The 25,351-nt window shown below is 41.5% G+C and overlaps 1 protein-coding gene across 1 annotated transcript; it reads right to left on the bottom strand.

Annotated features, from left to right (window-relative positions):
- Positions 1 to 1,782: 1,782 nt before the first annotated feature.
- On the bottom strand, positions 1,783 to 19,513 carry RAD51D (RAD51 paralog D). The gene is made up of 10 exons (XM_063298410.1): positions 19,294 to 19,513; positions 17,948 to 18,009; positions 17,459 to 17,577; positions 15,725 to 15,806; positions 13,409 to 13,543; positions 10,745 to 10,840; positions 7,284 to 7,374; positions 5,089 to 5,159; positions 3,911 to 4,069; positions 1,783 to 1,984 (listed from the first exon to the last, which is right to left on the bottom strand). Exons 1-10 carry the CDS (start codon positions 19,370 to 19,372, stop codon positions 1,877 to 1,879), a joined length of 1,002 nt encoding a protein of 333 aa, XP_063154480.1. The 5' UTR covers positions 19,373 to 19,513; the 3' UTR covers positions 1,783 to 1,876.
- Between the last annotated feature and the right edge of the window lie 5,838 nt (positions 19,514 to 25,351).

Genomic DNA, 25,351 nt, shown 5'->3' with positions numbered 1-25,351 from the left:
CCCGCCTGGCCGACGGCCGCCCAGCCTTTGGCAGCTGCCCCGCTGCTGTGGCAACGGGGAGGCGGGGCTACGCTGGCGGGGCGCTAAAGAGTGAAGCTGCGTTGTGACTGTCGCTTTTTATCTATGGTTGAGGTTTTGAAGGGAAGGGTAGCGAAGCTGAGCTGCTCACGCCATAGAGAGGGAAACGAGATTACGGCTAGAGAGGCCTCCTGGGAGTTGAAAGTAATCTTTTACCTCAGCATAGAGGGAAATGTCGACAAACGATAAATATTGGCGAGTTCCAATATTGTTTTGAGGGATAAAACAAAAAAAAATCCGGTTTTTTCTAAACTATTAAACGATGGACGTGATTGTGTACATTCTTGTATATTTCAAATTCCAAAAATAGCCGAATTGCAAGTTACATATATAGTGATCATATTTTCTTGGAAAAAATAACGGACAAAGCTGAAAACGGCGAATGTGAAACAGGCTCCTAAGGATAAAAAAATTGATTGTTTATAACTTTGCTTTACAAAGGAAAATTCAAGAGTAAAATGAACAACAAAAAAAAATATGAAGGACAGCTTTCTGAAATAAAGGACATATAGTCACTGTTGACTTATTTATTTATTAAATTTAGCCACCACCCATCTTCCCCCAAAGAGGGGCCTCTGGGTGGTTTAAAACAAAGATATACCACTATCCTTGCTGTTTTGGAATTTTTTTTTTATTCTCTCTTGATATTTGTGATTTCTTTCTGTTAAATTAGCAAGCAAACACATGGACAAGCCTAGAATTTGAAAGAAATGAGAAAAAACCAGCCTGGAGAAGGGGGGAAATAACATTAACTCTCCACAAAATGAAAGGCTTGGAAATGTAATGAATGAAAATGTGGAAACCAGAACTAAAAGCAAACAGTTGTACAGTGGATTTGTACTCTTGGCAGAGGAGTAGACTAGATGATCTCCTTGGTTCCTCCCAAACTTGACATTCTGTGATTCAGTGCTTTGGGTTTCTTTCCACCCCAAAAATGGAAAAGGAAAAACATGGGTTAGGAGACCCTTCCTGAGCCAGGATGCTCCAGTTTGTGTTGGGATTACATCTCCCATCTTTCCCAATGAGCATGAGAGGCTTAAGACAAGGAATCTCAAAGTGGAGATCACTAGAAATGCCTATGGAGTTCACAAATTTATTTAAAGCTGAACGGGCTTGCACAGGCAGAGTAGGAACGCTGTCAAAACTCACCTACCAGGAACAACTTTTGAGATACGGCTAAATCTGTCAGCCTATCCATCTGCCAAAATGATTTGACAATTTTGCACTGGCTGGTAACTTGCCACATGATGTGTAATACTGTATCCGTAGCCTTTGGAGAATTTGATTTATATTCTACCTTTTCTCCTGCTTATAGAATGTCAACCTTCTTTGATCTGTTAAGCAAAATCAATATAACTCCTACATTTGACTAGTCCATTTCAAATAGCAAGGGTCAGGATGTCAATACACTGTAGTAATAATGGGAAGAACATGAAGGCTCCTTCAGATAAACAATTCCATTCAATATCCCTTTATTATTGACAAACTGTACATTTACCTACAAAAGTTGCAATTGCTGAAAAAGTGAGCCATGACTTAGCTAATCCACATGCATATTTCCTTCATTAACCAACACAATATGAGTGTTCCAACAGAAGGAATTGTGTCCTCCAAAGGTTTTTGACTTCAAATCATCTCTGATATATAGGCCATGTTCTTTGGGGATTCTAGGAGCTGAAGTCCAATAAATCTGGAAGGCATCTGTTTGGAGTAGGCTGATACTGGTCTGTATTTTTCATTCCTCTAAAAACTGAACTATTCTTTCAGATCTGCAATATTCAGGAAAGCCAGCTGTGGATCAGGAAGACTTGTCCGTGCCATCATTCAGTCCCTCTCCTGATGTCACTGGACTGTCTTTTCTCACTTCCCAGTTCCTCAGGTCTAATTCTGCCTGAATCCCAAAAGGCTGTAAAACAGAAGAACGCTGTAAGAATCCCAATACAAGTACACAGCAGAAAAACCTACTAACTAGCCCTACAAGTCTCCAGTGGTAGAAGTAACAAGAATATTTAAATTAATATTTAATTTCCATACTGCTTCTTACTGATAAACAGTGAGCTAAGTATTCCACAGTGGTTTGAGAGAAACACACTTTGGAAGTTTTCAAATCAGTGTGTTACCAGAATACTATCCAGGACTGCAGACGTATGGACTAAATTTAGAGAAAAAATAGTCATACAGGCCAATCCTTCTTAGGATTTTTACTATCTGATAGAGACGTGCAAAACTTTCTATGACAAAACATTCTCACCCCAAAACAATCCATTACATGTGTTCTAAAGGGAATCCTATTTTGGAACAGCCCAATTCCAAAATGAGCAATAGCCACACTTCAGACATTCAAACTGCCCGATCTGGGGTTGAAACATTTTGCACATCCCTCCTATCTTACTGAAGGGAAGGCCAACTTTAATTCTAAGCAGCTGGAGTTTTTCAGTCTGAGACACGCCCTCAATCTGAGCACTAGGCACCAATGTTCTCACAGACACTTCCCATGGAATAGCTCCAACTCTCTGCCTCATCTCACTTTATTCATCTTTTAATTAAACATTAAATGAGAATCCTACAACCTGAAAAGCAAAATTTTGAACTCCAGCGTCATCTGTTTACAAGAATGCCTCCGTAAATAAAGGCCACCTATTCATTATTTTATTGAGAAGTTAGTCTGGTGCTTTGTTTAGAAAAGTGCCCCCCCTCCAAAATAAACAGAGGGGCTAGAAAAGATAGTGGGGAGTAACCTCATCGGTTTTTACCAAAATGGGGGCTATTTTATGAAAATGCCCATATGTTTTCAAAACTCCAAATGTGCCCATTACTCTAAGACAATTAACCTTTCTATGCTTCCTGTCCCTTCCTGTGTATGCTTGAAAACTACATGATGCAATTAAAATTACATGCCCATCAATATCAGAAAGGACAGACAGGTTATGTTTACTACTCAGAACCCAAAGAAACCCAAATAAGTTATAGCTTTTAGAGCAAAATGAGAGCTCTTGACAATTGCAACTGTTCTTATCTTTTTTAGCTTTGCTCCTTTCTTAATATAGTCCTTAACATAGTCTCATTTCTTAATCATATAATAAACCTTCCCTAGAGCTGCATTTTCTAAATTGTCTTAGGCACCAGCATCCATCAGCTCCAGCCAGTGCCAGCAACTGACAGGTGCCGTCACATTCAGACAAACCAGTGAGTGCAGCCATCTCTACTCCTGCATTAAAGTGTGCACACATAATACGGTAAGTCTACACTGCCCTTCTGCACTTCCAAAACTCTGCCAACCCTTCCTTAATCTTAGTGCCTTCCAGAACTACTGGACTGCAGTATTCAATATTATCAGCAAACATGTAACCTGGCCATGCCGGTTGAGGCTGAGGGGAGTTGTAGTTAGTGAACATGCTGGCTACGGGTCATGCAAGCTATTGTAGTCCAGCTCATCCAGAGGTACCAGATTTGGGGAAGGCTGTTCTCCTGGGAAAGGGAAAAGGGACATGAATAGTGCTTAACATGAAAGGTAGCTATTATGAAGGAGCTCCAGGTCTCTTATGTGCTCCTGTGCATCTCCCCTGCACCCCACCGACAAACAACCCCCCTGGAAAATAATCTCTACAACACAGTCTTACAACCCTATTGTAAGCCTCACAATAAATCAAGGACAATGGGAATTTTCCATCCTGCTTCCTAAATATGAGGTTACATTGCAGATAAGTGATTGCCTTTGGCTATACTGGCAAGGAATTCTGGGAGATGTATTTCCAACACATCTGAGCATCACTACGTTGAAGAAGCTTGATATATGGAGCCCACATCAAAGACAATTGCCACATGTTCTCACCTGTCGAGGAGATTTCATCAAAGATGCGACTCGATCTGCTTTCTCAGAAGTGTTTTTTCTCCTCTCCAGCAGCAGCCGAGTACTAGGTATGAAACTCCACGAGCGGCCCAGTGCTGGTTTAAAACCGCCACTAGTGTCTCTGGTCACATGATTTGTCAGCTAAAAGACAGCAGATGGTTTCATCATCTCTCTTTCAGTACTCTTTGTTTTTGAGAGGTTGGTCAAGCATTCACCTGCCCCCAGATGGGCTACAAGTGCATGGGATATTTTATCCAAAGAATCTAAGAGAATAGGGAGAACGTTCTACATGCCCCTTGAACATTAGGACAGAGACACCAATTTTCAAATGAACTTCTCAAGGATTATGCCATATTTTATATGCTTTCACAATCTTGATGCAGGCACATTTCCATCAAGCAGTTCACAGCCAGCACAGCAAGCTGCACAAAGACTGTGTTCAGCACTATGTCCAGTGGCACCACAAAGAGGCTTATCCACCAAGGTCATTTAAAGAGCAAAAGAACCAGGGTGAGCCAAGTGGTGGAAGTGGAACTGCTCCCTCCATCACCAGCCCAATGAGATGATGGGAAGAAGGCCACCTCCTTCTTCACCATGTTGAGTCTCGCAACCAGGATGACCCAGCAAGATCTGCTATGACCAAGCAAGAAGGAGGGGCAGTAAATACAGGTACATTGTACAGACAACCTAATCCTAACTTTTAAAACACATACTTTACAGATGCACAGATGCCATGTTGTACATGTGTAAAATAACAAAACAGAGGATCAAAACTGCAGAAAAGCTTTATGCACATACTGAGGTCTGACATCTAATGATCAATCATGGATATGAGACCATCAACGGAGGATCACCTGTACTTTCCAAAGGAGCCTTGAACTTGAGCCACCCTTCATTTTTATATTCTGAAAGGCTAATGGGGCCCATTTGGAAAAAAAAACATCTTAGAAATAAAGGTAATGCTGGAGGCTGATGCCTTGCTTAACAGAATCCAGACTACCCAGTTTTTTAGGATTAAACTTCTTTTAGAGTAAAAAAAAGGGGGGGGCAGACTTAGCATAATATCTGAACTAGCTCACACTAGAAGAGCAGAACTATAGCATTCATGCACTCATAAAGCCAAAAGCAAGCATAAGTAAAAACCTGGTCCACGTACTTACCAAGATGGCAATCTCAAACTCTTTGGCAAGTGTTTTCATCTCCCTAGCCAAATGCATCATGAGGGCCATGCCTACAAAGAGAGAGAGATCGTTGCACCTGAAGCTGTACCATTAACTGTATGTATTGTATTTCCCTCAGATGCTGAGGGCTGCCCCAAAATATACACCCATCCTACAGAAGGGAAACAGGTAAAACTTTCTGGATCACACTCATACTAGAGAAGAAGCCTTCCAAAAGTGTATGAGCTACAACATTTAGCTCTCTGGCTGATTTAAAAAGGGCCTTGCCATTTATTACTTCAGATTTTTTAAAAATAGTTTTTTTAACTGCAAGTATTTACAAGTATCCAGCTGGCAGAAGTGTGATCCTAAGGATGCTTATTTAGAAGACAGTTGTAGTATGGCACATTTTTGAGACACCAAACAGGGAACTAATGCCCTGGATTGAGACAGGCATCGTGTGGCCTTGGGTGGCTTCTGTTTCTTCACAACCTGAAGGGCATCATTTGACAGAGGGAGTCAATAATTGCTTCTCTGACTTCTTGTAAGCTCCTGCTTGAGTCAACTATGGAAGTATTTTGCCACCTTGTCTTCTGTCAGCCTCTTTTTTAATTACCTTTGATTTTTCCCAGCATCAGAGTCTCCTCCAATGATTCTGGCTTTTGCATTAGATATCCAAAATATCTAAGCTTTAGCATCATGCTTAGTGCTTCTAGTAAATAGTCAGGTTTTACTTCATCTAAATTTGAACAATTAGTTCTTACATTCCAAGGTATTCTCAACTATTTTGTCCGGCATCACCATTCAAGGCATCTTTGTACCATTTCTCTTTGTACCATCTTGTTGAAAGTCTAATTCCCAAAGTCACGTTACAATTACAAAAACCATATATAAGCTCAGAAAAGTTTCTCACCATGCTGAGGATAAGCAATATGACAAGTTCCCACTAATCCACAGTGGCTGAGGAGCAAGATAGCTAAAGCCTTCTGGGCTTCAGACCTGTACAATTTGCTAGACTAAACTAAAATAGAGTTAGGTAGTTTGTGGTTCATCATGTAGTGGGAACCTGACCATTGACTTAGCACATTGTGTGAACCAAGTTATCACTTTACATTATAACATGTTTTATTTCTTTGGACACAGCACAATTAGCAAACATAGCAATTGTATTAATCCAGGTTTAGGCTTTAGTCGGTTGTGTAAACCTTATCCCCTGAGAATCAAATGCGTAACTATGCTGATCACTAGCATGAATGAAAGGTCTAATGACATTCCGTGACAGTCTTCACCAATCTAGTGCAAAGGAGCTGGATGTATAACGAAAGTTTTCTGATTCATCTCTTATAATTCCCAGCCGCAGAGGCTAAAAGGTGTGGAACTGTGACACCACACCCTAGAAAGAAACCAGAATGGTGAAAATTAAGCTATGATATGTTTATTTACAATTATTTGCATGCCACAAGCAACCTTAGGTGATTATGGTACAGCCTTTTCTGATCTTTGTGAGATATACTTTTACGCTCACACCTCTCTGCTTCACACACATGAAACTTTATTGCTGCAAAACTTCAAACATGCAGAAAATAAGCTGCCACACTGAATGTGAACAGGGGACCTGCATGATCTTGCTTTTCTTAGCCCTGTAACTTCCATGTTTCAAAATGTTATACAGGTAGTCCTCACTTAACAACCAGAAAAATGGTTAAGCAGTGTGGTTGTTAAGTGAATCACCACATGACTGGACCCAATTTTACAACCTTTTTTACAATGATTGTTTAGCAAATCACTGTGGTCGTTAAGTGAATCATAGGTCATTAAGTGAATCCAGCTTCCCCAATGGACTTTTTTGCTGGAAACTGGCCAAAAAGGTCACAAATTGTGATCATATGACCGCAGGAACCTGCAACTGGTCATAAATGCAAGCTGGCTGCCAAGTGCCTGAATTGCAATCACGTGACTGCAGGGGTGGTGCGACATTTTGCAACGGTCGTGTGAGTACGGGTCATGAAGCACTTTTTCAGAGGCTGTCGTAACTTCGGACTGTCATTAAACGAACAGTCATTAAGTGAGGACTACCTGTATTGTAAACTCTTTGAGCCATGGACCTGTCAAGGGTATGATTCTGCAAAGCAATATGTCCATTAATGAACCATATTAAGAAACATTCTCTGGGATGATAGAAGTCCACTACTGACCATCAGGCTGCCGAAGTCCCAAGAAAGGGCAAATCACAGCAGAAATGGAATCCACAATAAGAAGCTTCACTGGTCCAGAGGTACTGAGTATCTTTAAAAAAAAAATAAAAGCAGAAAGGAAATTAAGTAAAAGAAGAAACACAAATCAGAAGTTACAAAAAGCCAACAGGTATCTCTCCTCGGAATATGAGAATGGATTGAGAACATGAAGCATTCAAAGCTCAATCTTGCATATACTTTAAAGCCACAGGTTCACGTGTCCTATATGTTATCTATGCCTAAATTCTGCACCAGGAAATACTAGTCTTAGACCAAAGGCATCTGAATAGGCTGGACGTTTGTCTATTTTAATTATATTGAGTAATTCTGTAATCATAGCCCTCTTCAGGAATTCAGAAGAGCAGAAGAAAGCTAGGTGCAATGGTGAAGTTGTGGTGGCTGATCATCACTAATGGGTTTGGAAAGGAAAGGAGAAAGTTGGGGTTGGTTGGTAGGATGGAGAAGTGACATGAAGGGACAGTCACTATTAGATTATTTTAGGTCCTGCATGTTCAAGACTGTTCTCCTGCCTGCACAGCTGTCCTATTAAAAGCATTTTGGGGGGACTTGACTGCAAGGCTTATTAACGGCTAGACCCTTCAGTCCAGCCATCAGTTTTCTCCAATTATGTCAAATGTGATAGCAAACTTGAGGAAGCAAAAGGGTTTCCTGTTTTCTCTGGAGGAAGGGATTCCCTCCCTCCTCCTATGCTAAATGCTAAGGTGGTAGCAATGTACCCACCCAAAGTAAAAGACCTGCTACACCAGGAGAGCATCCTTAGGTTGGCACCCTGCTGGGAAAAGGTTAAGTGTGATAGGAAACCAAAGGAAGGGGTGAGAAATGACCCCAGAAGAAAGGACTCAACCTAGGACGTGGTAGTACCGGTCAAGTTATAAACACTGGAGGACAATGCAGAGTAAATGGAGCAATAAACACCTTTTGTTTTTATTTATGTACATTTTCTCTTTTGATTTACAAGGTATTAGAAGGAAGAAATATTAGGTTTCTCCCTAAGAACAAGGAGTAACTAAGCATATATGGAGTTTTTAGTTCTAGTTGCTAGGAATGAGAAAAGCAGTCGCGAACGTGCTAGATACCGGAATTCCAGTCCATGCACCTGAGAGATGGCAAGACCTCTCAACCCTGAGAAGGAGGACTTCAGAAGCAGAATGAACATCGGTTGAATGCAGGACACTGTGCAGGATTTATTTCACTGCCTGATGAAGCCGTCCAGGACATCACTGGAAGGCTCACGTCCAGATGAAAAAGATGGAGTCAGAGATTAAATGGCTAGAGACGGCAACAGACACCAAGAGAAAAGAACATGCATATTGGCTGGAACTCTGAAAAAGTCAGAGCAGACCCAGTAATTCCAGTCTTTTCTGTTGTTCCAATAGTGAAAAGCAATTTCCTGAATAGAAAGGAAGAATAAGGGTGTGAGTCCCAGTAAAAAGGACTACGCCAAACAGGAACCATGCAATACGAGCCTTGCTCTCTGTGTCCGTCCCCTTTCTTCAGCCTCAAATCTCTTCTCTGTCCAGGCAAATCTGAAGGCCAGCTCACCTGCTGGTGAAACTCACTGCGCGGTTACAAAGAGTGATAAGACAAGGCCACGATCATAGAGACCATTCCACTCCCCTTCAGATTTCCCTGATCAAACATTAAGGCCATGGGCCAGTCATCCTTGCAAATACTGGGGGATAATAGCCAGCATGCACAATCCAGCCTCTTTAAACAAGGAACACAACTTGTGGTATCCTCCAAAAGTTTCATTTTTAATGTAACAAAAGGCAGAAATATTTCAGTATGTAAAAGTATGTATGTGAACTGCATTTCATTTATTTAGTTTGATGTTAAATCAAACTGAAACTGAAAATCAGTGTATTCTAAATCTCGTTTTGGTGATTTACTCACTTTTTGGTGTGCAACCCCCCAACATACCCCCCAACATACCACTCAAAACCCAGGCTGGCCCTTGGCCTAAAAAATATCACCCACCCTGCCCTCCTCACCCTTCTGGCACTCATGTATTCTGATAAATCCACAAACAGGTGTACAATTTTGCCTAAACCAGCCTATCTCAACCTGGCATTCTCCAAATGTGTTGAGACAGCATTCCCCAGCCACCATGGCCACAAACTGACTGAGAACCTTTGGAGTGTAGTCCCAACACATTTATTCCAGGTAGTGGAAGATATGACTCTACTGGAGTTGGCACTCTAATTAAAGAATGCAGATGTTCATCAATAAACTGAAAACGTGTCCATAATGGCTTTCAGCCTTTGCAAAGTGACATTTACCAGCAGCTTTGGAGGGGAGCGCAGAAACACCGTGTAGCCAGTTTGAATTCAGTGGAAGTGGTTTGGAAGAACTGAAACAGCTGAACTGAAAACTGACTGAGGGAGGATGCCAAGAAGCTGAAAATATCCACATTGTTATTCCTGGATGCTGGTTTTGCTGACAGTAGACTGAATCCATCTGGTTTAGTTCTACTTGCGTATTTATAATAATCACAACCTAATTCCACCTCTCCCCCAAAACAATGTTCTCTTCTTCAAGGAAACTAAAGTGGAAATATTCCTGGAGAAATTCACAACATCAGGAAGCTAGGGAGCGTTTACAGCATTGACTTTGCGTTTTAAGAATTTTGTTATTTTGTGTGTCTGCATGTGTTTTAAAGGAGTGCTTGAAAGCTTTTTACGGGCAGAACGCCAGAAAGAGTGGGACATAAGAGGAAGGAAGCACCTTGCTTCCAATGGCAGAACTCAGTCCTAGAAGATGTTAAGAAGCACAATTTGAGATCCCAGCTCAGCTGCAGGGCAACCCTCCCACCACTCAATGTGACAAAGAGAAAATTTTATTCAATATATGAGGCACATTGTTAATGGTACTTAATTTGATAAATCTAATTTAAAATCAATTCTTATCTTGGCAGTACCCATTTTTTTCTCTCCTGCCCCAGCAACTTTTTAGAGTGCAGCTCCCTGCATGCCACATAAAGATCAAAAGCAGTTCTTGTCTGAAAAAAAAAAGCTATGCTTATTACGTATGTTAATAACAGAGAAGGGTGGGATTCTTTATTTGTCTATTAGATTTACATCCCATGTTTTGTTCAGGAGCTCAGCGCAATCTACTGATCACTCCTTCCTCCCATTTTCCCACTCAACAACTGAGGTGGGTTGGGCTGAGAAACAGTGGTTGGCCCAAAGCCACCCAGGGAGCTTATGTGGCTGGGAGCAGATCTGAACCTGGGCCTCTTTGAGGCCAGTCCAATGCCTTAACTTTACAGGACAGCAAAACTTTAGTTCTGAAGCTTCTGGAATTACAGAGGCCAGCCCTGCAGGACAAAAGATATCACGGCCTCAACTGGCTAGAAAAATCAACAAGCATCAGTCAGTGGACACGATTCGAGAAGCACCCACCTGCTGGGCCATATAGCTGCGGACTTCCTGCAGCACATCAAGCATTTTGTAGGCATCAAATGCATGAAAAATCTGGATCCTCCGCAGTGCCTCAGCCTACAGGGTAATGGAGTAAGGAACATGATAAGGCATGGATGCCCATTAAGTCTGCATGCCAACCGGGATGAGGATCAAAAACTCAAGTTGGTAGCCACAACCATGAGATCAAAGCCTCACCCCACTATCTTGACTTTTCTAACACTCTTCTGAAGATGCCCTGATGTTCAATGTTCTGTGGTAGAAGAACCATCTTAATTCTAAGCATTTATTTAATATTGCTTTTGATAACTCAAAATCAAATACCTATTATCAGTAAATGTTTAGGTTAAACTTTCCCACCTAGAACCCTTCAAATCTGTTTTGGTAAAAGCCAAAAATCCCCTACCATCATGGCCTTGGGGGAATCTGAAGTCTCTGGGGTACTCTTTAACCTATGACTAAAAGTAAAGGTAAAGGTTTCCCTTGACGTAAAGTCCAGTCGTGTCCGACTCTAGGGGGCGGTGCTCATCTCCGTTTCTAAGCCGTTAGAGCCAGCGTTGTCCGTAGACCCGTCCGTGGTCATGTGGCCGGCATGACAACACGGAACGCCGTTACCTTCCCACCGAAGCGGTACCTATTGATCTACTCACATTTGCATGTTTTCGAACTGCTAGGTGAGCAGGAGCTGGGACTAGCAACGGGAGCTCACCCCGTCGCGCGGATTCGAACCTATGACTATCCTCTCCAATATTGTGCCTTCTAGACTGACTGGATTACAACTCTCACAATCCCCACAAATTCAATACATTTTTTATTGTATGGAATTGCAGTTGAAGACACCCAAAGAGCACTGGATTGGAGAAGGCTAACCTACATTTGCTCCCCTTGGCAGAGGTGAAATTCATACTCAGTATTGTTTGCTTCACAGCACAGTCCTTTAACAATTATTGTTAATATTTAATATTTGTTTTATTTGTAATATTTGTATTTATATTTATATTTGTAATAATTTGTATAATAATTTGTAATAATTTGTAATAATTGTTAATATTTAATAATAATGTTAATAAAAAGAGACTACCTGAGTGACCGCCTCTTCCCCGTTACATCAACCCGTCCCACCCGGTCATGAAAAGAGGGCATGCTGCGGACCCTGTTGGTAATATAATTCCGTCTGGCAGGGTCCAGGAGGGCCTTCTCTGCAGTGGCACCCGCCCTCTGGAACATCCTACCCCCGGAGGTGAGGTTGGCCCCATCGCTCCTGGCCTTCCAGAGGAATCTGAAGACCTGGCTCTGCCACCTGGCTTGGGGAGGGGAGGGGAATAGTCATGCCTGGGGATGGCTAGTGCCCTAAAGTGCTCATCCCACACAAGGACTGAATTAGATCATTGCCATCTGGACTTTCTTTTTATCTACGTATATTTATTGGTTATTTGTAATTGCATTTTATATAGTGTTCACAGTTTATTGTGTATCTATTGTTTTACTGATTATTTTGTTGTAAGCTGCCCAGAGTCCCTCTGGTAGGAGGAGATGGGTGGTGACAAATTGGATAAATAAATAAATTTAAAAAATTATGCTGTTCCAACACTCAGTGTTTCTTATGTTGTATACAATTTGCTCTTTCAAAAACCTCAGCTTTAGCACAAGCAAAAAAGTTTAAGCCCTAAAGGCAGAAATCATGTTAATCCAGAACCCAATAAACAGGATTTGGAGAAGAGGCTTCCTTTAGATGATATCATCATCATCATCATCATCATCATCATCACCATCATCTCTATATTTCTGTCCTATCTTTCCTCTGAGAGCTCCAGGAGACATATATAGGGGTTACCTCTAATTTTACCATTGTGGCAACTACTCTGTGAGGTTGATTGGGCTGAGAGATAATGACTGGCCCAACTTAAAAACCCCTAAACTTCATAGCTGAATGATGTTTGAATGTGTTCTACCTTCCTTGTCAAAATACAACACCTTAATGCACAATCTCATGCATAAACTGCAGTCCCAGGTTGCATGGAGCTCCCAAAACCTTGTGTAGGACCCCCCAAGATTTCACAAAATTGGTAGCACAATTGTTATACTTAATGTGGCAATGGAGGAAAATTATTAAACATGCAACTGGTGAATAATCACATTTATTGTATTTTAATTAAGTTTATATGTAAATGAAAAGTCATATTGAAATTGTTCCTGTCTTACTAATTTTTGGAGCGTAACTCTGACACATCACCTAAAGGCCACGTGCAACCTTTGGCTGCTTTATATGGAGAGGTTGGGATTTGAACCAACTCTCCAAAACAAAAGTACAGGAAGGATTCGAAGTTCTTCAAATCTAATCCTCTTTCATTCCAGATAATGACCTGCTCATTAAGCATTTGGTAGTTTAGCATCCTATTACAGCTTAGAGCAGTCTTTTTCAACCTTGGGAACTTTAAGATCTGTGGACATGCTGCTGGGGAATTCTGGGCGTTGAAGTCCCCACATCTTAAACGTTTCCAAGGTTGAGAAACACTGGCTTAGAGGAATATCATACATCCCAGCTGAGAGGATTTCAGTGCTGCCTCTTTATTTGGCCAGTGGACCTAAGAGACTGAAGATACTCTCCTAGGTACCAACATCCCACGAACATCCTGTTCAACTGACCTGCTCTTCCTCATCTTCAGTCAGGCAATTCAACAGCTCCAGCAGACGGGCACCGGTGAAACCCCCAGTGGAGTCAATGTACAGGACAGTCTGCTTGAGGCTATGAGATACATTTGCAGCTACAAAGAGGCACACCTAGAGACACAACAAGAGCTTAAGACTTGTGTGTGATTTCTGAAATTAGGATGCCCAAAGGCAGCCTTTTATAGCCTACCTTCTGGAAGTTTGGGAAAAGCCAGCAAATCACAAACTAGGACTTCAGCCGCCAAGATTTGTCACAGATTATGAATCCTGAATTGGGGGGGCATGAGTTGGCAGCCATTTGGTGCTCAAAGAGCATGATAAACCACAAAGCTTGATTACAAAGCTGCATGCAAACGGAAGCAAAATGAGAGGACATCGAAGGACATTATCCAATATATTTAGTTGAGTGGGTCATGTAAAAATTCCCCAGTGGTGGGCACCTGCTTAGAAAAGACCTTCTTCCTCCACATTCTCAAGCAGAAAGAAATGTTTTTCTAAGTCAGTGCTTGCTAGCACACATACATGCATCATTAGGCAAAAAGGTTTTTTTTTTGCTGTACAGTTTTTTTTTTTTTGGTTCATAAGCAGTTTGATTTCTTAAAAGGAAAACCATTGTTCTTCTCCTTACAAGTGAAACTGCGCAGTTAATTTTTTACCACACTTGGACTAATACTTGGACAGGCTGTTAAGAGCCAAGGAAAAACAACTTCAGGGTTGGAAGTGTCCTACAACCCAGACAATTCCACACGGACAGGAAAAGGTTCCACTGCACTGATCTCCCCTCCACCATGGAAAAAAAACACCAATCATTGGGCTTTTCCCCTTCCTGAATGTATCCCACTGAAGCCAGTAATTCATACTGGCTTCAAAACAAACCATCATAATGTGGTTTGTTTTGGTTTTGGCTTACAATGATGTATGAACCCAGGCAACCATGGATTAAATAATCCATGGCTAAGCATACTATGTGAGCAAAGTCAAACTTTAAGAGGCAACCACTTAGCTTTGCTTCTTTCCTTTCTTTCTTCCCCATTCTTTTGTTTCATCTTAGCCTTCCATACCTGATGCCTGCAGATACATTGGAAAGAGTTCCAGGAGATCAAATCCAACATATCTGCAGGCAGCAGGTCAGGGATAGCTGACATTATAAGCCCACAGGTAGAGACTGTGTCCCTTGTGATAAAACTCATGAAGGGTACTCCAAGAGACTTTGTGACTAAAAAACAGGTGATCTAATGCAATTATATAGAAAAAAGAAGAAGAAAAGGCTGCTAAGGCTTTGGGAATGGCGCCAGGATGTCCGCCAGATCAAGGATTTTGCTATTTCTAACACAAGGCCGTGTACATGGATGCCATCCACAGTCAGAAGGCTCCAGAAAGCAGCCAATTTTCAAAAGGCAGGAATGGATTGTTACAATGACTAATGGTGTTGTGGGCAAGATCAGCTTGGGAATGTACCAAACTGAGGGTGCCATGACCCAGAAACACCTACATCCATCACATCAATGTTTTATGCTACTTGCAGAAAATCTTGGGCTAAATAATCAGGCATGGAGGAAAATGCTTTGATCTGTCTCTCGTGAGGGAAAAACTAGTCTGCCATAATCAGAAACTATAAAAATATACAAGCTCTTTCTTTAGCCGGCTTCTAGTGCAACGCTTCCTCCAGTTTGATAGAGGACTTGCTGCCCTCAAGTGTAGTAGAGAAGTTTTCCCCACTACAGTACTAGAAATAAAAATGCCGCTGGCAGTCTGATCAGCTTCCCTACCTGGAAAAGGAAGGTATTATCTTGTCCTTTGCCTTAAACTACCATTCAGGCCAATCTTCTGACAGCCCCATCTCTGCAGGAAAACCTGGATTTCAACCCCCTAAAGAACAGGACACATTTTCAAATCCTGCCCTCCCCCTTTCATATAAGGTAAACCAATATCCATTGTCAAAACTCCTACAGGGAGAGTCTAACATATCTCTGACAACTCGGAGCAGTGTTCAATCCATCCCTCTCCCACACAGTCTTGCAATATACAAGCCCTCCTTAGATATACACACCTGTGTTACAAATGGCATTTTGCTAGCATAAAGCAAAACAAGCCTCAAAACCAGACGAGTTATTTCTTGTAGGGCCTTTGAAATGGAGAGTCCTCCACAGTAGACAGTAGTTGAGTAAAACATGGTTTTGTTCATGATTTTAGTATGCATATTGCATGTTGTTAAGACTACTCTGCCTAAAGTCCAATGAAAAGGCAACATACAAATTGTTATAACAACCAAGTATGTCAAGAACAGCCAACCTGAGTTTTGCCAGCACTGGGTGCTCCAACAAGTTCTGTCAGTTCCCCTGTGTATAAACCTGAGTCAAGAAGCTTGTCCAAACTAAAACAGCAAAAAAGGAGAAAAATGAGAATTTCAGGACACGCACATCCCAGTTTTCATCTTTCACTTTTTCACGTGTTCCTCCCTCTCAGTATCTTCTCTCCTGAAGGACCAAAGAGCAGCCATAGTGGGGTCTCCATTTAAGCTTCGAAATTCAATCTTGCTGCTTGCCCAAAATAAACAGAGGGCACAGCAAACCAAAGAGGGACTGAACTGCCAGCTTTGCCTGTCCCATTACCGTTTTCAGAACAGCTCATCTGCCCATCAGCCTTGCTCAGCCCAGAAGCCTTCAAACATGTCAAGCTAAAGCTCTTGTCATCCCCAACCACCATGGCTATCCTGACTAATCATTGTAGGCCAATCTTTCTACAAGCAACTGGGAAGGGGAAGACTTCAGTATTAAGAGGGAAAAAAATGAACTTACAACAAACTGGGAGCCCAGGAGATGGTTGCTTTGGATAGACAATTGATCCATAACAGGGCCAGTACAGGATACTGCTTAATGTGCTTGGACCCATATTCAAAGACATCCTCAACCATGGAAGTTAATTGAGCAATTTAGGGCAGTCATTATCTCTTAGCTCACTTCCTTCACCAGGTTGTTATTTAGCTATATATTTATTCATTAGATTTATAACCTGTATAACCTTGAACTCCTAGAGGAAAGGTGAAATATACATCTAATAAACAAACCAAAGTATCACCCGTTAAAGATCATGCTTATATCCACGGGGATTGTTAATTCTCATTTTCTGCTCACTATAGCTCCAAATTCAGCTACTGAGCCTAATTTTCAGAGGGATACTTTCTTTTTGGAAGGTCCTCAACACCACAACATTTGATGACAATGCCAAGTCTTCCTGGGTTAAAATGGAAGCGCCCAGAGTCTCTGGGACTCAGGTGGCATATAAATTTGATAAACATGTATTATTGAATAAAGAAACACTAAATGGATTACTTTTATTTTTACATTTTCCTTCCTCATTAATCTTCAGTCAGTATAAACCAGTGTTTCTCAACCTTGGCAACTTTAAAATGTGTGGACTTCAACTCCCAGAATTCCCCAGCCAAGGTTGAGAAACACTGGTATAAATGGTCCTCTTTCCCTGTTTTTATCCTCACAATACACTATGAGGAAGAAGCCTAAGGAACCTGGAGGTCTCCAAATGGAATTTAGCCCCTAAGTCTCCCCCCACTCCTACCCCCCTCCTCAGTTAACAGCAGTGGTATCATAACAGCTGACATGGTGATTGAGTTAGCATGAACTGCTTATCCACAATCAACTGAATCATGGCTTATTCAATTAGCTCACCTTCTGGGGGTCATACATAGACTGAGCCACAAGTGAGTGAACTACATTTTAGCCTACATTTAGTGTGATTTGTGAATATAGGAAATGGGGTGAAGTAAAACCATGGTTCAGTTAACTGTACGTAAACATGCTGTGGCAGTACAGCCACTAGCTATGTTCTGCTTTTTTAAAAAGGCAATTGAGAGCCACACTTGTACATGGCTCTCCAAGGAAGTTGAACAATGCCCCTGCATCTCTTTGGTGAAATCCTGTATATATGTGATCTTGAAAATTAATGGAGCAGGTCTGTTTTAGACAAGAAGTTCACCCCAACACAATGTTCTGATTAATAACCTCTTGCCTTTCAATTCCAGTAGACAAGATTGCTGTGGTGCGCTTCAGCTCTTCATAGAGATCTGCCCCACTGACTGGGAAGGAGGAAAACTGTGCCAACAACACACGTCGTACTGCAACTAAGGTCTGTAACAGAAGATTGCCAATCCCTTACCACCTGTAGCATTAACAACAAGAGGCAAAATAACCAGCAGCTGGATCAGTGTTTCTCAACCATGGCAACTTCCTGATGTACAGGTAGTCCTCAACTTACGACCACTATTGGGACCAGAATTTCCATTGTATGTCGTTGCAGTCATAAGTAGGGTCACCAAGGACCAGACGCAATTTTATGGCAGTGGTTAAGCGAATCATGGGTCATTAAGTGAATCCAGCTTCCTCAGTGGGTGTTTTTTGGTGGAAACAATGGGCGTTTTTCAGCAGAAACTAGAACTATGCAACATTTTGTGTGCTGAAATATGCAATAAATCCAACTCTAGAGACTCCTTGTACTTGCCTTGTACGATAAGGAATACTTCTGGGCAATTTCCTCTAGATCCGATGAGACAAGATCAACCACTATAAGACATTTAGGAAGATGGAGGAAAGAAGATGAAAGATAGGAAAAACCTTCAGCTGGAAAAAACTACAAACTACCCAGCAATGTTACAAAATTTCTCTTTCATCAGACCACACGCCCAATTTACCAAGCTTATGTCCATGAACTACCACTGGCTCTACTGTCATTTGATCATACATTGCATTGTCCTAGAATCTGAGCTATTTCGGCCTGGCTTCAATTGAATGTAAATTCAGCCATTTTGACTTCTTCAACAAATGATGGTTAAAATAAATTCAGCACTGTGGTTCCTAAACTAGGGTTAATTACCCCCAAGGAGTAATTTGGGCATATCCTGGGAGAAATGGAAGAATCTGTAATTGCTTCTTTGTGAGTCAAAGATCCAATTTGGGACCGCCGCTGCCAAGTGCCAAGATGCTTGTGTAAAACAACAGTCTCTGGTTTTTTTGTGGGGTAATAACATTATTTGAGACCAGGAAGGGGGATAATTGGGTCAAATAGTTTAAGAGTCACTGGCTTAGCATGATGCATCAATCCAGATTCTATTATGGATTTTAATATTCTTTCACCATGCTGCTATGGAATCCTGGGAAATGCCATCACAAGGCATGTGAAAGACCCCACTTGATGAAAGCTAGTAAAATACCTCTATTAAAAGAAATGGGAAAAGGTGGGGGGGGCTGAAAAATACAGATCACTGGTTTATCCCATCACAGCCTTTTTTAAATGTAATTTCATTAGAAGATTTTACATAAGCTTAAAAAACTTCAGAAACATAAAAGGAAAAAAAGAAAAAAAGAAGGAAATATGAAAGAATAAAAGAAAAAAGTGAAAGATATTAAAAGCAAAAAAGATAGATATCTAAAGAAGTTACTTCCGATCTTCTTTGCAGCAGTTAGAAACATAGTAATTGCAATCTTCACCCTAAATTACATAGTTCCCACAAACAAAACTTTTTAAATCAATAAATCCCCAAACCCACAATTCATTTTTATCCGTTTTCAGCAAAGCGCCCTTAAAGGGTTTCCAGTCTTTTATAAAAGTAATTATTGTTCCCTCCTTGATCAAACTATCCCATCACAGCTCTTTCTGAGTCCTTCTGCCTTCTCTTAACCTCACCCTGATCATTCTTCCAACCACATTGCAACTTCCAACTGCACAAAAATTAAAATTCAAAGAGATCTGTGGATTCTCTGAAGAATTTACTCTGCTCACAATAGCCAGTGTAACCCCTAAATTGTAGAACAACTTGCTCCTTATTCTCCCCCACCCCAATCAGCTACCTGTTTTGACGCCATTGGCTTTTAGCACCTCGACCATTTCAGCCGAGAGGCCAGGACACAGCCCCACACGGAGAATCATCCCTGGAAGACAGCCTAGATAGAAAAAGCAAATGGTTGAATCATTTCTAGAACTATAAGTAAGACATGTTACTATATTCCACCTGTGTCCCCAGAATCACATCCCTTGTCAAGTAGGGATGACATAAGGCTTTGCTTTGACACACACAACAAAGAATACAGTACTTTACCAAACAATGCATTACTGCATAAAACTGCATGCAGACAATCTCCTCTTAGGAACTGAATTAGAGTTCAGTGAGGGAAGGTCCAAAACAGGTGGACAAAGCCAACACACATCACAAGTCTTAAAATGCAGCTGGATTCACATAAAGGACCAGTCTTAACTCAAAGTTAAGCTTGTTGTGGTTCAGCTTGTTGTTGGAACCCAGTCATTTTCTTAGCAGGGGATGTGAACCAGGCCATCACATTAAAGCAGAGTATAATTGGCTTAGTTACGATCATTTATATTAGATGCTTCAAACATGGTCTCACTTCCTTAATTCCTTTGCACCGGTTGCTAACACAATTGCAGCATCGCAAAGAAACAATATGAAAATTTGGTAGCTTACTGTTCCCCCCCCCCAAAAAAAATTTCCACTGTTTTGCAAAAGCTACACGAAAGAGAAAAAGCATGAAAGAGGCAACATTAAGTCAAAGGAAATATTTATCTAACCTGACTTCAGAGGCAAATAAACCCCGACTCTTTTTCTTTCACAGCTTCAAACCCATTCATGATCGCTTCGCTTTCCCCGCTGTTTTCCCCATCCTGATTCCTTCCTAGAGCGACCGCTCCCCCACCTCCTGTTTAGCTCCACCTACTGGCTGGACCCTGAACTCATTACACAACATACTGTAGTCAAGGGAATTTATATTTCCAACAGTTTTGATAGAAAATTGTTACACTGCATGTACTATAATATAAGTACGCTTGATTCTGAGCAGTGTTTGGCTTGTAGAATAAGCCAGTTGTGGTATATTCAGTAAACCACTGTTCAGCAAACTATGCTTAGTGTGAAGTGACAAGTCAGGGGTAGTTTGTGTTTGGAGAACACACTGTGCTACAAACTAGTCCACCATATTTTATTGGAACAGCTGTGAACCCAGCAGGAATAGTTAGTGCTTGGTCCGGTATGTATGGTGCAAGCCCAGAAAACTGAGTTAATTCCATTAGCCCTGGATAATGTAACCATGAGTAAGCAGTCATGCACACAGCAAGCATTAGGTTGTTTTTTTTTAATTTGGTCGCAAAAGTGTTGATGGATCTAGTCATTGAAATATGTAAAGTGAAATATATGGCTGTGTGCAACGGTTTCCAACTGTTTCGTTTTGTTTTGACTTGGAAATTTGAAAACATGCAATGAGAATTTTTGCAAACTAGCTGCTAAAACTGTCCATTCACCGATGGGTGGCCTGGGGGCATTTACAAAGCATTGATTTATCGGAGTATTTTCTGTCCTCTTTTTAGCCCACAGAACCCCACCAGGACAGTCCCTATTTATTTTTATTCCTTTTCTAGATGGATGAGCGTGCATTCAAACAAAACGTTATGCTGCAGTTACCCACCATTTTATGCTTTAAGAAATAGGGCTACCAGGCATGGCTGCAAAGATGTAGATGGACACTAATTCGAAGCAAAGAGTTAGACCAGTGTTTCTCAACTTTGGCAGCTTTAAGATGCAGTGACTCCCCGTGCTGGCTCAGGAATTCTGTGAGTTGAAGTCCACACATCTTAAAGTTGCCAAGATTGAGAAACACTGAGTTAGACTTTCCAGTATCTCTTTACTGCCCTAGTGAGCGGCATGAGCTTCCTTCGAGGATAAAAGCAAATACTGTACGCATTACTGTAGTGAAAGCCAATTTAATACAGTGGTGCAGGCACCAGGCTAGAAATTGGGAAACCATGAGTTCTAGTCCCGCCTTGGGCAAAGAAGCCAGCTGGGTGACTTTGGGCCAGTCACGCCCCCTCAGCCCTGGGAAGAAAGCTACTCTGGAAAAATGTTGCCAAGAAAACTACAGGGACTAATCCAAGCAGTTGCCAGGGGTCAAACTGATTCAGAGGCAAACACCTGCACAAGCATTAGTAGCTATTTATCTTTTGCTTCCAATTCCATTAATTTACTTACTCTACAACAAACTCATTTAGATCTCCATATTTCTTGGTGCGTGCGTGTGTGTAATTTATACAGCCGTCCATCTCACTTTTACAAGAGACTCTGGGCGGCTTACAACAAAGTTAAAGCAGCAATAAATACATAAAAAACACTATAGGTAAAGGTAAAGGTTTCCCTTGACATTAAGTCCAGTCGTGTCCGACTCTAGGGGGTGGTGCTCATCTCCGTTTCAAAAGCCGAAGAGCCGGCGTTTGTCTGGAGACACTTCCGCGGTCATGTGGCCAGCATGACTACACGGAACACCGTTACCTTCCCGCCGAAGCGGTACCTATTAATCTACTCATATTTGCATGTTTTCGAACTGCTAGGTTGGCAGGAGCTGGGACTAGCAACGGGAGCTCACCCTGTCACGCGGATTTGAACCGCTGACCTTCCAATCGGCAAGCTCAGCGGTTTAACCCGCAGCGCCACCATTAAAAACATCAAAAACTATTTAAAAAACGAGCCAAAACAAAAAGTAGGTGAAGGGATGTTACCAATGGAGAGCCAGTTTGGTCTAGTGGTTAAGGCAATGGGCTAGAAACTGGGAGACTGAAAATTCTAGTCCCACTTTAGACACAAAAGCCAGCTGGGTGACCTTGGGCCAGTCACTCTCTCTCAGCCCCACTTCACAGGATTGTTGTTGTGGGGAAAACAGGAGGAGGAAGGAGTATTAGATATGTTTCCCACCTTGAGTTATTTATAAATAATAATAATAATAATAATAATAATAAAGGCAGGATAGAAAATAAATAAGTAAGTAAGTAAAATAAGGCAGCCACCTCACTAGCTCACCTGTCCCCTGGGGTCCCCAGGCCTGCTGACACAACCAAGTCTTGAGGGTCCTTTGGAAGCTCAGAAGTGACGGGGCCAACCTCACCCTCAGGGGGAAGAAGATCCCACAATGCAGGTGCCACCACAGAAAAGGCCTGCCACCTAAGGCCTGCCAAATGTAGCTCCCTAGGCCCGTAACATGCCCTCTCTGTGGGATCTGGTGGGGCAGGCAGATGTAATCAGGAAGAGGCGGTCCCTCAGATAACTCCGTCCCATATCATGAAGGGCTTTAAAGATCACCAGTAGCACCTTGAATTGGACCCGGAAACTGGTAGCCAACGCAGCTTGCAGAGCAGAAGTGTGTAACGTGTGTTGTACGAGAAACACACATAACTGCTCATGCCACTGCATTTTGCTGCATTTTTTACTTTACAATACTTTACAATACTTTAAATCTCATGCTTGAACAGGTGTGTGCATATGGCTGGATGGATATCAGTATCTTTGTTTAGTGGCCATTAACAATGTTAAGAAAAACTGATCGGTTTCCCATCAGTCAGACCAATCAATTCCTTTGCTTTTTGGTTAGTATAGCTTGAATTTAAGACAAGAGGGTGCCTTTTTTTTCTTTGCTTTGTTTATGGTTTTTGGAATGTCATTTCTGAGTATAATTTCTGGTGGGGGTGGTGAGTTCTGGAAGTTACTAGAGGTGCCCTGTCTGTCACAGCTGCTGCTGGATCTCTCCAAGGATTCTGGAGCGAAGCCATTTGTTCCAGAGTTTCAAATGTCTCATTCTTCTTTAAATAGAAAGGGAAGGGGGATTTGTACATTTTGGCAGGGTGGGCCAAGCACCACACTCATTGCATTATTGCCTTGGAAAACTCCATCGCTAAGCTTCGCCTAAGACTGATGCAAAATTTGGGGGTGGGGTTCAGTGAATTCTTTCACTGCATTGCTTGTGGCCAATTGAAAACCATGTGGTTTATCTGGAAATTAGCGCCTCACCCCTAAGGTCTTGCACACTGTGCTTTGTTCCTTGGCGCTTGACTATTTCATTGAGCTATATATATACCTCTATCTAAAGCCCAGGCAGCCATACTTATCAGCTTACTCCAAGAGAGAGGGTGCCTGTGATTAAGTGATCCACAGGAAGAAATCCAAGTTGGTGACTATCTCAAGAAGTGGGAAACTGTGCAAGGTAAGGAAAAGGGAGCATAAATGGAAATTTAATAGCAAACATGATAGCAAAATATCAAAAAGCAAAACCCAAGAGAATATTGTGTTTGAGTGCCAAGGATTATTGCAAATGGACGTGTGTATATATGTACACTGAGGTTGGATTTTTTTTTCTTCTCATCAGCAATGACACATGAGTGGGACAATTCCCAAAGGCATCTGAAAATTGTCCAAATATAGTTACCAGAGGGCATAGATATTTTTTCGTTTGCAGCTAATGCAATAAAGATTCTAATGTGGGGCCAGAAATATGAACACTGCTGCCAGTGGAGCAATGGATTTGGGTACTGGAATGGGATCAGAGAGATGCAGGTTCAACCAATTAGACCCTTTGGGTCAATCATTGTCTCATAGTGATTTCACAGGATTCTGATGAGGATAAAATGAGAGAAGACTTCTTCAATATGATAATCCATTTCCTAAAATAACACTTATTGTTTACTTAATGACAGTTTGGTCCAGTGGTTAAGGTGCTGGGCTAGAAGCCAGGAGACTGTGAGTTCTAGTCCCGTTTTAGTCATGAAAGCCGGCTGGGTGACTTTGGCCCAGTCACTCTCTCTCAGCCCAACCCACCTCACAGGGTTGTTGCTGTGGGGAAAATAGGAGGAGGAAGGAGTATTTGGTATGTTCACTGCCTTGAGTTATTTATAAAAATAACAAAGGTGGGATACAAAATAAATAAATAAATAAAATTTATATCCTATCTTTTCACCAATGAATGGTCCTCATAAATATATGAAGATACATTAATAAGCTTTCTTCAATCTAAAGTCTACTTCTTTGGATACATTAATTATATATAATTATACATAATTATGTCCAAATATAATTGAGGATTTATTGATGGAGATGGATGAGAACTATGAAAGAGATGCAAATAGAGTTAGGTGTACTTTACAAAGTAACATGAGCAAAGTAACAAAAATGCCGGAACATCTTTGAATGTTGTCATGAATGATGCAGTTGTAAGAGAGGAAGAAAGCCTACTAGGAAGCTGTTGCCTACAGTGTAACAAAGCAAATAAGGGGTATATCAGCTGCTCCCCAACTGGGGCTTCCCAGATGTTTCGAACTACAGTCCCTATCTTCCCCAACCAAGAGTGAGAAGGGCTGTCAAGGCTATGAATCTGACATGAATTGTGTGGGAAATTAAGATGTTGGGCAATTCTGGCTCTTTTACTGCAATTTGTTTCAAATTGGGTAGTTAAGGTAGGGCTACTAAATCTGAGACTAAAAAATCCACGCAATCACACGATGGCAACCAAGAGTTAAGTTGTGCATCTTTTTGCTGCCAACGAATTGCCATCTGGATTATTGCAGTCCAGATCTGGTAGTTCAATTATGGAGCAATAATAATCCGTGAGACCCTAAAAGTTCTACCACCATGGATTCTGGCTCTGTCCATTTTGAAGCACATTCCACACAAATCATGGTGCAGCCCTCAGACTGAACAGAGGTTGCATAGTCTTGATTTAGGACTTTACTGGTTGGTCATTATGGCTGATTACGTTCCAATTTGGGAATGCTTCTTTATCTGCACTTGTATTACTTGTATATCTGGAGAGCACCTAGAACTGAGAAAACTGGCCTGATTTTCTCTAAAAGCCCTACTGCTGTTCCAGGGAAGGCGCATTCAACCCATTTTACAGGAGGTTTAATCTTCCACTTGGACTGACTGTGCTTTCATGTGTTCCTTGCATGTTTTCCCTTCCATCCACCCCACAGAAAATCTTAAGGACAGAATAAAGGACAGAATAGCTGCCTGGTGTCTTTTCCTTAGGAGTGGCAGGGCCATGTGACTGGAGACATCCCTAGAAAGATCTGTTCATTTCTCTTCTA

Source organism: Candoia aspera, chromosome 1 (assembly GCF_035149785.1).
Source record: "Candoia aspera isolate rCanAsp1 chromosome 1, rCanAsp1.hap2, whole genome shotgun sequence".
In the NCBI taxonomy this organism is placed as follows: Eukaryota; Metazoa; Chordata; class Lepidosauria; order Squamata; family Boidae; genus Candoia; species Candoia aspera.
This window is presented reverse-complemented; position numbering and strand designations above follow the sequence as displayed.